Source organism: Kogia breviceps, chromosome 11 (genome assembly GCF_026419965.1).
Source record: "Kogia breviceps isolate mKogBre1 chromosome 11, mKogBre1 haplotype 1, whole genome shotgun sequence".
Taxonomy (NCBI): domain Eukaryota; kingdom Metazoa; phylum Chordata; class Mammalia; order Artiodactyla; family Physeteridae; genus Kogia; species Kogia breviceps.
In genome coordinates this window covers 67,633,925-67,650,619 of record NC_081320.1, presented here as the reverse complement: position 1 = coordinate 67,650,619, position 16,695 = coordinate 67,633,925, and the positions used below count along the sequence as shown (strand labels likewise).

General features: G+C 36.5%; 1 protein-coding gene across 3 annotated transcripts in view; it reads left to right on the top strand.

Moving 5' to 3' along the window:
* Positions 1–16,695, top strand: part of PPM1B (protein phosphatase, Mg2+/Mn2+ dependent 1B) — an 85,136-nt gene that overhangs the window by 52,689 nt on the left and 15,752 nt on the right. For 2 of the 3 annotated variants that reach the window (XM_059079416.2, XM_059079414.2), the window contains exons 2-3: positions 1,489–2,348; positions 13,860–13,977. In XM_059079416.2, coding sequence (XP_058935399.1) covers positions 1,503–2,348; positions 13,860–13,977 — 964 coding nt within the window. In that variant the 5' untranslated portion in view covers positions 1,489–1,502. The remainder of the gene's footprint in view (positions 1–1,488; positions 2,349–13,859; positions 13,978–16,695) is intronic. The other variant, XM_059079417.2, reaches the window with a different exon arrangement.

Here is a 16,695-nt window from a genome sequence, read left to right as displayed (position 1 = left end):
AAGATACCTAGATCCAAATGAAAGTCAGTTGATCTAGACTAGTGTCTCAGAATGTGATTCTTTAGTCACCAGCATGCTTTTTTGAAGATCCCATCCGAGATCGACGTGAAAAAAAAAAATTGGGGATGTGGGGATAGGGCCATGGAATTTGCATTTTGAGCAAATAATAACAGCAAACATTTTATGGTGTTTATTGTGTCTCAGGAACTGTTCTAAGCACTATATGTTAACTCATTCTTCACTGCAACCCTGTCAGGTGTAGGTACTATTGTTATTATTTCCATTTGACAGAGAAGGAATTTGAGGTACCAGTGACTAGGAAACTCAAGGTCACACAGCTAGCAAGTGTTAGGGCCAGGATTGTATGTGGAAAACATACCAGGCATTCTCATCCCCACTGTTCCAGTCCAAGTCATTTGAAATTGGAAAAGCTTTATTCTAAAGTAATAGTAAAGCTGAGAGGGAGGGTGATGCATAATGGTACTTTACAGTTCTCTCTATGGGCTTTAAGTCTTTGTCAGCCAGCAGTGAGTAAAAGCTGTCCTAATGCTACTTCATGGATTGTGAAACACGGCAATATTAAGTAGTATGTTCTTTAGCACATGATTAAAGTTATATTTGTTTTTATGGGTTAATGGGCTTCAGTCAATTGAAGTAAAGTTTTTTATTTGATGTACAGTAAAACCTAAGTAAAATCACGTTTGTAAAACAGATTTTTTTTTTTTTTGGCAGTACGCGGGCCTCCCACTGCTGTGGCCTCTCCTGTTGCAGAGCACAGGTTCTGGACGCGCAGGCCCAGCGGCCATGGCTCACGGGCCCAGCCGCTCCGCGGCATGTGGGATCTTCCCGGACTGGGGCACAAACCCGTGTCCCCTGCATCGGCAGGTGGACTCTTGACCACTGTGCCCCCAGGGAAGCCCCTAAAACTGAGATTTTATGTTTTAATTAATTTGGGGTGTTGTCTTCAGGATTACTGGGGGGAAAATGCTTGATTACAACACTTGCTTTGGGAAGTCTTTCTAAAATATATTAGCATACTTTTCTACCTTAGTAGATTGAGCAAGATGTTGCATCGTTCTGAATATTCTCAGTCCTGCGTCTTATATATTGAACCCTAGAGTTATCTTATAAATTGAATTAAAAAAAAAAACTTAGCCAGGTTTTGTTTCTTGGTTTCCTTTCTCCTAGAATGGTGGTTCTCAACTTGCTGCATGGACAAATCACCAGAGAGGCATTTTTTTAAAAGATATTGATATCTGGGTCCCATCCCCAGAGACTCCAATGCGCTAGGATTGAGAAACTATTATTCTAGGAGAAGGGTATATGGGGAAATTTTCTTGGTTTCTTTTTTGTTGTTGTTCCAGTAAATTTTGATAGTACTGAAAAATATACTTGATCAGGAGTTACTAGAAAATAGATGAAATATTGTAGATAAATACTGTATCAAATTTAAACATGTAACACCCACAATTTTTTTTTTCCTTTCAGATTCATTACTAAACATGGGTGCATTTCTGGATAAACCCAAAACTGAGAAACATAATGCTCATGGTGCTGGGAATGGTTTACGTTACGGCCTGAGTAGCATGCAAGGATGGAGAGTGGAAATGGAAGATGCACACACAGCTGTTGTAGGTATTCCTCACGGCTTGGAAGACTGGTCGTTTTTTGCAGTTTATGATGGTCACGCTGGATCCCGAGTAGCAAATTACTGCTCAACACACTTATTAGAACACATCACTAATAATGAAGACTTTAGGGCAGCTGGAAAATCAGGATCTGCTCTTGAGCCTTCAGTGGAAAACGTCAAGAATGGTATCAGAACTGGCTTTTTGAAAATTGATGAATACATGCGTAACTTTTCAGATCTCAGAAATGGCATGGACAGGAGCGGTTCAACTGCAGTGGGAGTTATGATTTCACCTAAGCATATCTACTTCATCAACTGTGGTGATTCACGGGCTGTTCTGTATAGGAATGGACAAGTCTGCTTTTCTACCCAAGATCACAAACCTTGCAACCCAAGGGAGAAAGAGCGAATCCAAAATGCAGGAGGCAGCGTAATGATACAGCGTGTTAATGGTTCATTAGCAGTGTCTCGTGCTCTGGGGGACTATGATTACAAGTGTGTTGATGGCAAGGGCCCAACAGAACAACTTGTTTCTCCAGAGCCTGAGGTTTATGAAATTTTAAGAGCAGAAGAGGATGAATTTATCATCTTGGCTTGTGATGGGATCTGGGATGTTATGAGTAATGAGGAGCTCTGTGAATTTGTTAAATCTAGGCTTGAGGTATCTGATGACCTGGAAAATGTGTGCAATTGGGTAGTGGACACTTGTTTGCATAAGGTATGTAAGTCTTTTTTGTTATAATTAAAATGCCCTATTAATTTTGAAAAGACACGGTAAGTAAAATTAAGCAAACTTAGTTTTAAAGCTTTTAATATTTTCATTAGGGAAGACCTATATATTTTTAAATTATTTTCTTCACCAGAAATGAAACTTTTTTTGGGGGGGGGTTGCCATCCTCATTTGTCTTAATCTTCTAATTTGCAAATTAAGTTTAATAAATTTGTGGCATTTGTTGTCATTTAAATAATTTATGGCTTTTTGTTGTGGCAGAGGCATCTATCCACAATTGTGACTTTTGATTGAAATTCTCAACATTGGCAGTAGCCATCTTGTTTTTTTCTGGGGGGTTGTGCCGTGCGGCTTGTGGGATCTCAGTTCCCTGACCAGGAATTGAACCCAGGCCCCGGTAGTGAAAGCCCAGAATCAACCACTAGGCCACCAGGGAACTCCTGGCAATAGCTGTCTAATGCCTGACTATGCAGGAGTTTTATAAAAAAACATTTAGAGAGGGTATGATTCTATATTAGATATACAAAAGATCAAGAGCCACATAGTATTGGAAGATATACCAGAAGCCTAGACTAAGTAAAGTTTTGTAATTTAGTTCTGAGCCCACTAGCAGCTAAGACAAAAACTGAAGTAAGAGTTGTATATTTCTTATTCTGTAGTAAAAGAAGCTTTTTCCTAGCATAAAATCTAAAAGGAATTTACATGTGACTCTATATAAATAATATATGACATGGTAGATAATATCTTATTTTTTAGAGGAGATAATCAAAATTCTTTTCATATAGATGCTTTTATCATTACTGATTAAAAAAACCAAAGACTAATATAAAGTGCAGTCTTGTTAAGAATTCCTTTGGAACACAAAAGTTTAATTTACATTTGCAATATTTTATGAATCTTAACTTGAGACAATAATAGGGAAGAAAATACAGACTAACAGATAATTAGCAATTTCCTTGGATGTCTTTAAAATGTTCAGTAGTTTCAGGTGGGTTTTTGACAGCATCTACATAGCAGTCAATTAAAATTTGAGTTATCTGGCCAGTGCCTAAAATATGTAAGTATTCTGTGACTCTGAAAAGCTATCAAGACAAAACCAACCTTTGGTTATGTGATACAAAGGTTTTGCCTTACTTATTCTGTCTAGATTAGAGCCACTCTATTTCCTCACCATGTAAGATGCTGTGGAAGATACAGGCACAGCCAAAAAGTTTTTCAAAGGATCTCTGAGTCTGTGGAAATGCCCAGGTTTTGTTGAAGTATCTACTTCTTTTCCATAGAATGCAAAGAGACAACTTCAAAAAGAGAAAATAAGGGCTGGTGTTTCCAGCTTTTTTCTGAAAGGATTTTAATGATGGTATCTCTAGCTCTTCTGTTTTTTGTTTGTTTGTTTTTGTATTGTATCCTTTTTGCTTCTCTAGATGAATTAAATACAGAAATATTGATGGTTGTCAGTGCTGGAATAGTAAGTGGTTCTAAAGATGTCTGTCTCCTTGAACTCTGTATGGAGAGAGTCTGACCTTCAGCTTTTTGAGACAAAAGCAAGCATATGTTTTTGCCTAACTAGGAAGTGAAAACAGCATTTTCCCGATTATCTAAAAAAAATTATTGAAAAGCAAGCCAGATAATACAGAATATATATATATATATTTTAAATTTATATAATACAGAATATGTAAAGAAACACTCAAAAATTTTGCCACCCAAGTGGGCTATCTTCATAATTGCGGTGTTTATTTTTTCAGTCGTTTTTGCCTGCCTCTGAATGTGTATATTTTTATAAAAATGAGATCATATTTGTTATTCTGTAGTCTGCTTTTTCATTCAACAGTATATTGTAGAAAGATCTCCATGTCTGTATGTATCCATCAAAATCATTTTTCATGGTTGTATAGCAGAGTGTCATGTAGTTTTGAGGGAACAGCCAGAAATCTATTAGATCTGTAATTTGGAGTAAAGAAAGAAGTTTATATTGTGGATAAACTGCACTCTGCCTTCCATTGAAAGGATGTTAGTTTTCAGGAATTTTGACCCAACCCTTCTGAATGGGGTTTGAATGATTCTGGTGGTATATCTTCATTTGATAGGTTTCATCAGTTTAAATTGATTAATTTTTTTTGTTGATGGTGTTAAAAGATTCTAGGCAGAATCCCAGAATCTCAGAAATGATAAATGATAGTCACAGAGGGACGAGGGGTTGGAACACCAACCGCTTCATTTAATTTGGTTGAGTGAAGTTGACCATCATCATAGTCCTTTGAATGAAGTTGCATTTAAATTGAAATCAGTTTTGAGAAGCTTAGTTAGCTGTTTTGTGTTGAAGCACAACAGGCATATGAATTTTTTGAACCGCCACATGCTACGTATGGAATTAGATAAGCTTCTTATCCATTCCTGTTTTTCTGACTCCATAATTTTGTCATTCCACTCGTTTGTATTGTATGGTTTTTTTTTTTTTTTTTTTTTTTTTTGCATTACACGGGCCTCTCACTGTTGTGGCCTCTCCCGTTGCGGAGCACAGGCCCTGGACGCGCAGGCTCTGCGGCCATGGCTCACGGGCCCAGCCGCCCCGCGGCATGTGGGATCTTCCTGGACCGGGGCACGAACCCGTGTCCCCTGCATCGGCAGGCGGACTCCCAACCACTGCGCCACCAGGGAAGCCCCACTTGTTTGTATTGTAAAACCAAGGGTTAGCAATATTATAAAACAATAGGATTAAAATAGAACATATGATTGCTTTGAATTTAGTCTGAAAGATTGAATTTAAATTTTAAAATCCATGGAAAGCAGGTAGGCCAGTGCTAACTAGCCCTTAGCAATTGCTTAGTAGGTGTTAGCTGCTTTTTCTTTTTTTAATGGTGGAATAAATTTATTTTAAAAAAATATTTTTTATTGGAGTATAGTTGATTTACAGTGTTGTTAGTTTCTGCTGTACAGCAAAGTGAATCAGTTATACATATATATATATTTTAGATTCTTTTCCCATATAGATCATTATAGAGTATTAAGAAGGGTTCCCTGTGCTATACAGTAGGTCCTTATTAGTTATCTATTTTGTATATAGTAGTGTATATATGTCAGTCCCAATCTCCCAATTTATCCCTCCACTCCACCTTTCCCCCTTGGTAACCGTAAGTTTGTTTTCTACATCTGTGACTCAATTTCTGTTTTGTAAATAGGTTCATTTGTACCATTTATTAAGATTCCACATATAAGTGCTATCATATGATATCTGTCTTTCTGTCTGACTCACTTCACTTAGTATGACAATCTCTAGGTCCAGGTGTTAGGTGCTTTAAGAGAAAAGATAGAGTAGATCCGGTTTTTAAGTAGATGTTTTAAGTAGGTTTTTTAAAGATATTTTCCTGATAATAGATTTAAATTAAGTGTTGGGAATTCCCTGGCAGTCCAGTGGTTATGACTTGGTACTTTAACTGCCAGGCCCCGGGTTTGATCCCTGATCAGGGAACTAAGATCCCACAAGCTGCATGGCGCAACCAAAAAATAAATAAATAAAATAAAATAAAAAATAAATAAATTAATTAAGTGTTAAAATTTTCTAGCACTTCTAACGTTTGTCATGCCCTAATAGTTTACAGGGACTTTTATATGTTAACTCATGAACTCTTGGGAGATTATTATAACCATCAAAATCACAGTAGTATCAAAAAATTGCTTTTTATGAGCCAAATGCAGTATACTCAAGCACTTTACACATATTTTAATTTTCACAACAACCATGAAAGGTAGTTAGCATTATTATTGTTAAAGATAGTCATTTTTCAGAGTTGCTATTTAACAATATGTAGCTACAAGTGTTGGATGACTCTGGTCAGGTATAGGGAAGAATGGTCCCTAAGAAAGCAGCTTTCCCATTTTACTGCCAGTGCTGCTAGCATTCGTGGTGTTTATGCTAACTAATTTCAGGTCACATAGACTATGTGACAGCTGTTTGCATAGCCTTTCATAACTTATAGATCACACTCATTTTATTTCTCCTCATAGTAACCTTCTCAGGTGAACAAAATAAAAATTTTAATTTCCAGTTTGCAAGTAAGGAAATGGAGATTTGTCATTAAAAGACTTTAAGAAAAAAAAAGAAAAGGAAGAAAGAAAAGCTGTAAGTCAGATATTTGGTGAGCTTTGAAGCAGAGTCTAGAATCCAAGTTTTCTGACTTAAGTTTTGTATATATGTCGCCAAACTTTCCCAGATGATTTGATGAAAAATTTTTTCCTAAGGGAAACTTTAAGACTTTCCTTTTCTTTTTTCAGTAATTACAAGATTAAAAATTTTTTAAACAAATGCAATGATCTTTGAAGTAAAGTTATTAATGTTTATGCCCCTCCTTGTCAGTCTCATTCCCCTTAGGTAACCACTGTTTACAGTTTGCTATATATCCTTCCACATAATTCTCTGTGTTTATTCATACAAATAGAAGTATAAAAACAAGGTTTTCTTTCCTTTTTTTAAAAAAAAATTTCAATTTTATTTAATTTATTTTTTTATACAGCAGGTGCTTATTAGTCATCAGTTTTATACACATCAGTGTATACATGTCAATCCCAATCGCCCAGTTCATCACACCACCACTCCCACTCCCCCACCACTTTCCCCCCTTGGTGTCCATACGTTTGTTCTCTACATCTGTGTCTCAATTTCTGCCCTGCAAACCGGTTCATCTGCACCATTTTTCTAGGTTCCACATATATGTGTTAATATACGATTTTTGTTTTTCTCCTTCTGACTCACTTCACTCTGTTTGACAGTCTTTAGATCCATCCACATCTCAAAAAATGACCCAATTTGTTCCTTTTTATGGCTGAGTAATATTCCATTGTGTATCAGTACCACATCTGCTTTATCCATTCGTCTGTCGATGAGCATTTAGGTTGCTTCCATGACCTGGCTATTGTAAATAGAGCTGCAATGAACACTGGGGTGCTTGTGTCTTTTTTTTTTTTTGGTATGTGGACCTCTCACTGCTGTGGCCTCTCCCGTTGCGGAGCACAGGCTCTGGACGCGCAGGCTCAGCGGCCATGGCTCACGGGCCCAGCCACTCCGCGGCATGTGGGATCTTCCCGGACCGGGGCGTGAACCCATATCCCCTGCATCGGCAGGTGGACTCTCAACCACTGCGCCACTAGGGAAGCCCTCATGTGTCTTTTTGAATTATGGTTTTCTCTGGGTATATGCCCAGTAGTGGGATTGCTGGGTCATCTATTTTTAGTTTTTTAAGGAACCTCCATACTGTTCTGCATAGTGGCTGTATCAATTTACATTTCCCACCAACAGTGCAAAAGGGTTCCCTTTTCTCCACACCCTCTCCAGCATTTGTTGTTTGTAGATTTTCTGATGATGCCCATTCTAACTAGTGTGAGGTGATACCTCATTGTAGTTTTGATTTGCATTTCTCTAATAATTCGTGATGTTGAGCAGCTTTTCATGTGCTTCTTGGCCATCTGTATGTCTTCTGTGGAGAAATGTCTATTTAGGTCTTCTGCCCAATTTTGTATTGGGTTGTTTGTTTTTTTAATATTGAGCTGCATGAGCTGTTTATATATTTTGGAGGTTATTAATCCTTTGTCCATTGATTCGTTTGCAAATATTTTCTCCCATTCTGAGGGTTGTCTTTTCATCTTATTTATGGTTTCCTTTGCTGTGAAAAAGCTTTGAAGTTTCATTAGGTCCCATTTGTTTATTTTTGTTTTTATTTCCATTACTCTAGGAGGTGGATCAAAAAAGATCTTGCTGTGATTTATGTCAAAGAGTGTTCTTCCTATGTTTTCCTCTAAGACTTTTATAGTGTCCAGTCTTACATTTAACTCTCAAATCCATTTTGAGTTTATTTTTGTGTATGGTGTTAGGGAGTGTTCTAATTTCTTTCTTTTACATGTAGCTGTCCAGTTTTCCCAGCACCACTTATTGAAGAGACTGTCTTTTCTCCATTGTATAACCTTGCCTCCTTTGTCATAGATTAGTTGACCATAGGTGCGTGGGTTAATCTCTGGGCTTTCTATCTTGTTCCATTGAGCTCTGTTTCTGTTTTTGTGCCAATACCATATTGTCTTGATTACTGTAGCTTTGTAGTATAGTCTGAAGTCAGGGAGTCTGATTCCTCCAGCTCCGTTTTTTTCCTTCGACTGCTTTGGCTATTCAGGGTCTTTTGTGTCTCCATACAAATTTTAAGATTTTTTGTTCTAGTTCCATAAAAAATGCCATTGGTAATTTGATAGGGATTGCATTGAATCTGTAGATTGCTTTGGGTAGTATAGTCTTTTTCACTATATTGATTCTTGGAATCCAAGAACATGGTATATCTCTCCATCTGTTGGTATCATCTTTAATTGCTTTCATCAGTGTCTTATAGTTTTCTGCATATGGGTCTTTAGTCTCCCTAGGTAGGTTTATTCCTAGGTATTTTATTCTTTTTGTTGCAGTGGTAAATGGGAGTGTTTCCTTAATTTCTCTTTCAGATTCTTCATCATTAGTGTATAGGAATGCAAGAGATTTCTGTGCATTAATTTTGTATCCTGCAGCATTACTAGATTCATTGATTAGCTCTAGTAGTTGGCATCTTTAGGATTCTCTATGTATAGTATCATGTCATCTGCAAACAGTGACTGTTTTACTTCTTCTTTTCCAATTTGTATTCCTTTTATTTTTTTTTCTTCTCTGCTGTGGCCAGGACTTCCAAAACTATCATCTTCACTATCATTATTCTGAATTCTTTTTCTTGAAGGTTGCCTAGCTCCACTTCATTTAGTTGTTTTTCTGGGGTTTTATCTTGTTCCTTCATCTGGTACATAGCCCTCTGCCTTTTCATCTTGTCTATCTTTCTGTGAATGTGGTTTTTGTTCCACAGGCTCCATGATTGTAGTTCTTCTTGCTTCTGCTGTCTGCCCTCTGGTGGATGAGGCAATCTAAGAGGCTTGCGCAAGTTTCCTGATGGGAGGGGACTGATGGTGGGTAGCGCTGACTGTTGCTCTGGTGGGCAGAGCTCAGTAAAACCTTCATCTGTTTGACTGCTGATGGGTGGGGCTGGGTTGCCTCCCTGTTGGTTGTTTGGCCGGAGGCAACCCAACACTGGAGCCTACCTGGGCTCTTTGGTGGGGCTAATGGCAGACTCTGAGAGGGCTCATACCAAGGAGCACTTCCCAGAACTTCTACTGCCAGTGTCCTTGTCCCCATAGTGAGCCACAGCCACCCCCGCCTCTGCAGGAGACCCACCAACACTAGCAGGTAGGTCTGGTTCAGTCTCCCCTGGGGTCACTGCTCCTTCCACTGGGTCCCGATGCACAAACTACTTTGTGTGCACCCTCCAAGAGTGGAGTCTCTGTTTCCCCCAGTCCTGTCGAAGTCCTGCAATCAAATCCCACTAGCCTTCAAAGTCTGATTCTCTAGGAATTCCTCCTTCCATTGCCAGACCCCCAGGTTGGGAAGCCTGACATGGGGCTCAGAGCCTTCTCTCCAGTGAGTGGACTTCTGTGGTATAAGTGTTCTCCAGTCTGTGAGTCACCCACCCAGCAGTTATGGGATTTGATTTTACTGTGATTGTGCCCCTCCTACCATCTCACTGTGGCTTCTCCTTTGTCTTTGGATGTGGGGTATCTTTTTTGGTGAATTCCAGTGTCTTCCTGTTGATGATTGTGCAGCAGCTAGTTGTGATTCTGGTGTTCTTGCAAGAGGGAGTGAGAGAATGTCCTTCTACTCCGCCATCTTGGTTCAGGGCCTCTTCTTTCCTTTTTTTGTTTTTTGCTTTTTACAGAAATGGATCATGCTATGCATGTTACTTTTGCCACCTGCTTTGTTTTTCTTAAATCATAAAAGTCAATATTCCTTTAAGTTGTTTTTTTAAAATACAATTTGATTTCCCTTAATTCAATTTATATATCACCTATTAGAAGCTTATTTATTTTAAAACATGAGATATAATACCTGATAGTTGCATTAAGTTAGGGGAAATTAATAACATTTTTCAAAGGCAGTATCAATCCATATTGATAAAACATGGAAAATGTACTTAAATTGTATACCCTCCATAATAATTGTTTAGCCCTGAACTCAGGAGTTTTTCCATTATAGTTTTCAGAGAACATCATCATAAATAATGCTACTTTAAAAGCAGACATAGATAATATTAGAGGGGGTGTGGCTGGGTTTTTTGAAGTATGGAAGAGAAGGATGTAAAAATACAGTATATGTAGTGTAGAAATCCCCCAACTTTCTTCGTTGGTGGTGTCTTGAGTATCTCAGTAAGTTTTTTTACAGTGCTACTTAGCCATATTAATACCTAATAGTTAACGAGTATTAAGTAGTTAGAGTCAAACTTAATGAGTATACAAAATAATTAACAAATAATACACATACATTGAAAAAAATGTTTTATTTCATTCTTTTAAAAACTACAGTTACATACTGATGAGATGTGTGCACCTGTTGGACACCGCACAACTTCTCAAACCTTGGAATCATTAGGCACTGTCACACTTGTTTCCTGTATCACATTGATTTTTATGAGGACTTGCGTTTTAATCACAGTAACTCCCAGCTTTGGAAAAATAGGATGTCATTGAGAGGAATATAGTGCTGTCTAATATTGAAAGTGTGAACTACCTTGAGCTAGTTTGTGGGGTGTCCACAGACGTTGAGTATCACTGTGTCGTCCCCCTCCCTCCTCCATTTAAAATATCTCTGAGTGCACTGTGGCATCCTGGGGCTTCTTGGCACACTGTTTAGAGCCACGGGTTTCGTATTAGAACATAGGCTTTGGAACCAGACAGCTGGGTTTTGAATTATGCTCTGCTACTTAGTGCAAAGCCTGCGTTTGTTCATCTTATAAAATAGAGGTAATAATATCTTCTTCATGGAGTTGCTGAGAGTAAAGCTTTTGGTAAGTGCATGAACAGTATCTGGTTTACAGTCCTCAATAAATTTTAGTTCTATTGATGATGGTTATGAAACAGAGGTAGATTTGTATGAAGGGAAAATACAGGTTCAAGCAATAAAGAAATAGTGGGAGAATTGAGTATTCTTGAAAGAAAGTAATGATAGGGTGCATCTTTCATGGATAGCTGAAAATTTGGGCTATTCCTTAAGTTTGGCTGGTTTTTGAGCTCTCTGTAAATGAGATAACTACAGTGAGCTGCGGGTTAAAAAATTGATTTAAAAAATGAGGAATATTTATGGTTCACTGATCAGATACTCATTTACTAACTTCGGTAGTGTTAGAGATTCTGTTCACACCCTGTTTCATATGCTGTGTTAAGACTTGATCCAGAACACTTCTTTGTAACCATGCAGCATTCAACTTTAAAGCTAACAGCATCAAATTATTTAATGATTAATTTTAGATACACTTACTTATAGCAGGGGCACTGGCTACTTTGATCTATAACTGTCTATTAAAGCTCTGATTCCTTAGAGTACTACTGCTGTGCTATTGTCAAAATTAAAAAATGAAAAGGGGCTGAATTAATCAGTTTTAAACATCTGGCTAATTGCCTTAGTTCAACTTGATTTTTTTTTTTGAATCACATTTCGTTTCTGGAATTTGCAGAAAATTTATACTGAATATGCAAGGATGATTTATCTCTAGAAAACTGAAGAGGCACAAAGGGAAGGATCTTTTTCAATTGCTGTATAAAAATTACTGAAACACACTCATATTTTGTGTTTAGGGGAAAATCCTCTTTATGTAGAAATAGAAACACCATCATTGAAATCACACGTGCCAAGGTGTTATTTCCTTTAAATATTTTTGGGTACTTAAACTTCTTGAAACTATCTTTTAGTTAATTTTCCAAATGATAAGATGTATGTTTTATAACTTATAAAAATCTAATGGAAATTATATAGATAGATAGATTGATTGATTAGGAATGGCTAAACAGTGCTCATGCTGTTGTTATCAAAATAGAGAATGAAACTGGATTTCTAAAAATGTAAGGTGTGAATTCTGTTTATTCATGAAATTACTTTAAAAAATCATTGGTATTCAAGTGATGCTTGATTCTTGAATATCTGTGGTATAAAGATTTTGCCTGACCTGAATTTATATGGTAAATCCTGATTCCTGTGGAATGTATTGTTGTTTGGAACCATAGGGTGTATATGTGGGATATGTGTGTGTATATCTTCATATATATATATTTTTTTCTTTTTTTCATATAGCCAATGTAGTATTTCTAATATTGTCATTATGCAAGTTTTGGTGGGTTTCATTAAGGAGTAAAATTCTTTTGGGCCAATTATGAAATCCTAATTTTTTCCAGATATTGAGAACTGGGTTATATACTCATCATGATTCTTTCTATTAAAGCATAAGAATTCTGTGCAGAGAGTTACTCTTTTTGAAGCCTTCTTAAGACCCAGCCATTAGTGCCTTCAAACTTTGCTCCATTGAGTTTTAGGAGATTGTGGCAGAAGTTTTTCAAGACCTGCCTATCTTTGGCTATGTCATGTGGGTCCCAAAAAGGTGGCGAGTCTTAACCAAATGATGCCTGCCTAGATTCTGTCCATGATGACTGAAAAGACTAGACTAGCCATGGGTGTGGCCTTGGCTCTTTTCACTTGGCTTGGCAAATCCCACCGCCATTGACTTAGTTTTTTAGAGTGGTGAATAACATTTTAAAAAGGGAGTTAAAAAAATCACTATTCCAAGAACAGTTTCATTCTGTTCTAAAAAAACTCAATAAAAGTAATATACCTATAAGAAAAGTAGTGAGAAAATGTTTTAAATTTATTGCTTATAGTCTCATGGTAGTAGAGTAGTATATATTCTGTTTCCTTTTCCTTTTGTGATGGTGTGATTAAAAAGGCAGCAGTAAAATTTGTCCTTAAATTAGCAGTTTTAGCTGCTCTCTACAAATCCTGACACTGTAATTCTGTGTAACAGTCTGATGTCATTTCTTCAAAAGTTATTACATCTGACTACAGTGTATCTCAGTTTGATTGTTTGATACTATACCTTCAGAAGAGTTTCCAGTTAACTTTTCTTCTCTGCTTATTCATTTTAGTGTCTTGGGTATCCTAATGATCAGCAATTTTCAGCCAAGTCAGTTCAATAGAGTTTCAGTAGCACTGCTGTGATGCAGGTTAATTAGCTAGGAAAAAAATTTATATTTCTTTGGGAGGATGCATTTTGAGCTTAAGTTGCTTTGGGAATATGCAATCTTGAGTGGGAAACAAAGTTTTTAGAAGATTTAATATATGTGAAGATATCTTCATTTCTCAGGTTGTGGAATGGTGGTGGATAAGAAAAGGTACACGGAATCAAAAGTCATAAAATAATTATGATCTGTGCATACCTGGAGTCCTTGTTTCTTCAGGGTGTGCTTCAAATAGTTCTTTGGAATGAAAATGAATGTGTTGAAAGTGTACATTCTAGATGATTAAATAAGTAATTGCTTAATGTAATTAAATCTGTTTTAAAGTAAATAATAGAAAGTTGGTAGACTATTGAAGTATAATTTTTCTTTTTCTTTTTTTTTAATATACAGGGAAGTCGAGATAACATGAGTATTGTACTAGTTTGCTTTTCAAATGCCCCCAAGGTCTCAGATGAAGCAATGAGAAAAGACTCAGAGTTGGATAAGTACTTGGAATCACGGGTGGAAGGTAAGAAAGATGCTCTTTTATTATTATTATTTAGAAGGAAAGGAAAATTATTATTCCTTATTTATCAAATAGTTTTTAAAGTTTCCTGTAGCTTTTGAACTAAAAATCCATTATTATTCAGGAATGAGGGAGAGGAAAACCTAGTCTCTTTATCTTCAACATAATTTGCTAATTGTTTGGGTTTAAATCTGTCATCTTACTTGTTTACATATGTTCCATCTGTTCTTTTTCCCTTTTTCTCCTTCCTTCCCTTTTGGGTTAATCAGTATTTTCCATTCCATTTCATCCCTGCATTTGCTTATCAGTTATACATTCTGTTAAATATTCATTTATTGGTTACCCTGATAGAGAATACATGTTAGAGTCTATGACAGAATCTCCAACTTAATACTTCATTTTGATTTTATATGTGCTGCTTTTTAGATATAAAATTACTTTTTATGAAGTTATATTATGTCAGTCTTATCTATTTATTTATTTTGCCTTGATGTCATTCTTAACAGAGTTCTTTCCTCAATTCAGGGTTACATTTTTGTTTGAACAAAATGTAAAATTTTGTTTTATATATTTTTAACATTTTATTTTATATTGGAGTATAGCTGATTAGCAATGTTGTGATAGTTTCAGGTGTACAGCAAAGTGATTCATTTACACATGTGCATGTATCTATTCTTTTTCAAATTCTTTTCCCATTTAGGTTGTTACATAATATTGAGCAGAGTTCAGTGTTACATATTGACCTGTATTTTTTCCTAACACCTTTATGGCTTGATTATTATTTTTTTTAATAGTACACTTGAATGATACAATTAATGATTATGTTGTGTTCAGCTTGTCAAATTTGGCCTATTATGAGTCATGTTTTAGATGAACAGTAGCTATAGTAATTGGTAATAGTTTTGAAATGTAAAAATTTGCAATTTCAAATGTGTAGTTACCAAAGGAAGACTACCTTCTCTTGCAGATTTGGAGAACGGGGGGCAGATTTATCTTTTCTAGCTTTACAGCTATCTAGCCACACACCATAAAAAAGGTGCATAAAGGTTTTGTTTTTGTTGGTCTGCAATTTCTTCAGCTCTGAATTGTCAGTGAGTTCTGTTTTCAGGGTAATGGGAAGATAAGAAACGTGGGAACACTTTGAAGACAATGTCAGAGGCACTCTTATTCCTGTTGATAATATCATAATTATTAAGAGGAGCTGTTTATAGGAGTTTTTAATAATACATGTTTTCTAAAAGGTCTAGTATATTTGGGTGGGGGATTGCTGGTCAAATTTATCAGAAAGCAAGAAGAATTTTCTTTCTTTTTTAAAACATCTTCATTGGAGTATAATTGCTTTACAATGGTGTGTTAGTTTCTGCTTTATAACAAAGTGAATCAGCTATACATATACATATATCCCCATATCTCCTCCCTCTTGCATCTCCCTCCCACCCTCCCTATCCCACCCCCCCATCCCACCCCTTTAGGTGGTCACAAAGCACCGAACTGATCTCCCTGTGCTATGCAGCTGCTTCCCACTAGCTATCTATTGAATTCTCTTATTGTCCTATATTTTTTCATTCACAAAGAAGAAACTAGATAGTTTTCATTTGGGGAAGAACTCTAAAATTTGGTCAATTACTTGTTTTATGATCTCAACCAACTTGCCTAATCTCTTAAGGTTCCAGTTCTTTATTGTGAACTAAAGGTAAAAACACCAACCATACAGTTTGTTTTAATAATAAATGAGATAACTTTAAGTACCTGGTACGGTGCCTAAGTCCTCAGCAAACTGTAGCTTTTATAAATTCTTCTGTAACAGCTAAATGTTAATTTCTTCTGTTTATTTGTTTATTTATTCATTCATTCATTCATTTATGGCTGTGTTGGGTCTTCGTTGCAGCACACAAGCTTCTCATTGCAGTGGCTTCTCTTGTTGCAGAGCATGGGCTCTAGGTGTGCAGGCTTCAATAGTTGCGGCATGTGGGCTCTAGAGTGCAGTTCAGTAGTTGTGGCACACAGGCTCACTTGCTCCGCGGCATGTGGGATCTTCTCGGACCAGGGCTCGAACCCATGTCCCCTGCATTGGCAGGCGGATTCTTAACCACTGCACCACCAGGGAAGCCCCCTAAATTTTAATTTCTTAAATGTGTGGTCAGTTCAGCTCAATATGGGTTGTTAACATTTAATATTAATTTTCTTTTGTATAGTTTTAAAGTTTCCAAAATATATGTTATATGACAGAGATGACAGATATGTAATAATATGATATGGTCTTGGGGGCTATGGTAGATACTTGATTATTAATCATTCAATCAAAAAACACTGAAAAATCCTTGAAAAAGCAGCCATTGCAAATCAATATGCCTTCGTACCTAACTTCTTTTTTTATAAGGTAGTGTTGTTCAAGAGCATTATATTTCTATTAGGGTTTTAGATCATGTAATCTGACATTAAAATTTTGAGGTAAAAGCATTCTGGTGTATTGGCAAGTCTTTGTATGTGTTTTTATTGGGAATGCAGAGGGGAGGTATAATGTTAAAATAAACAGGGAATAGCCTTTAACCTAAATTGATTAGATATTTGGTGAATGCCTTCTACATGTATTCATTTCTTCAGCTGTCCCTGAGCATGTGTGTTACTGGGAATGCAGCAGAAAACAAAACAAATACATTCTTGATCTCATGGAGTTTATAATGTAGTAGAGACTTTTTTTTTTTTTTTTTAATAGAAGAA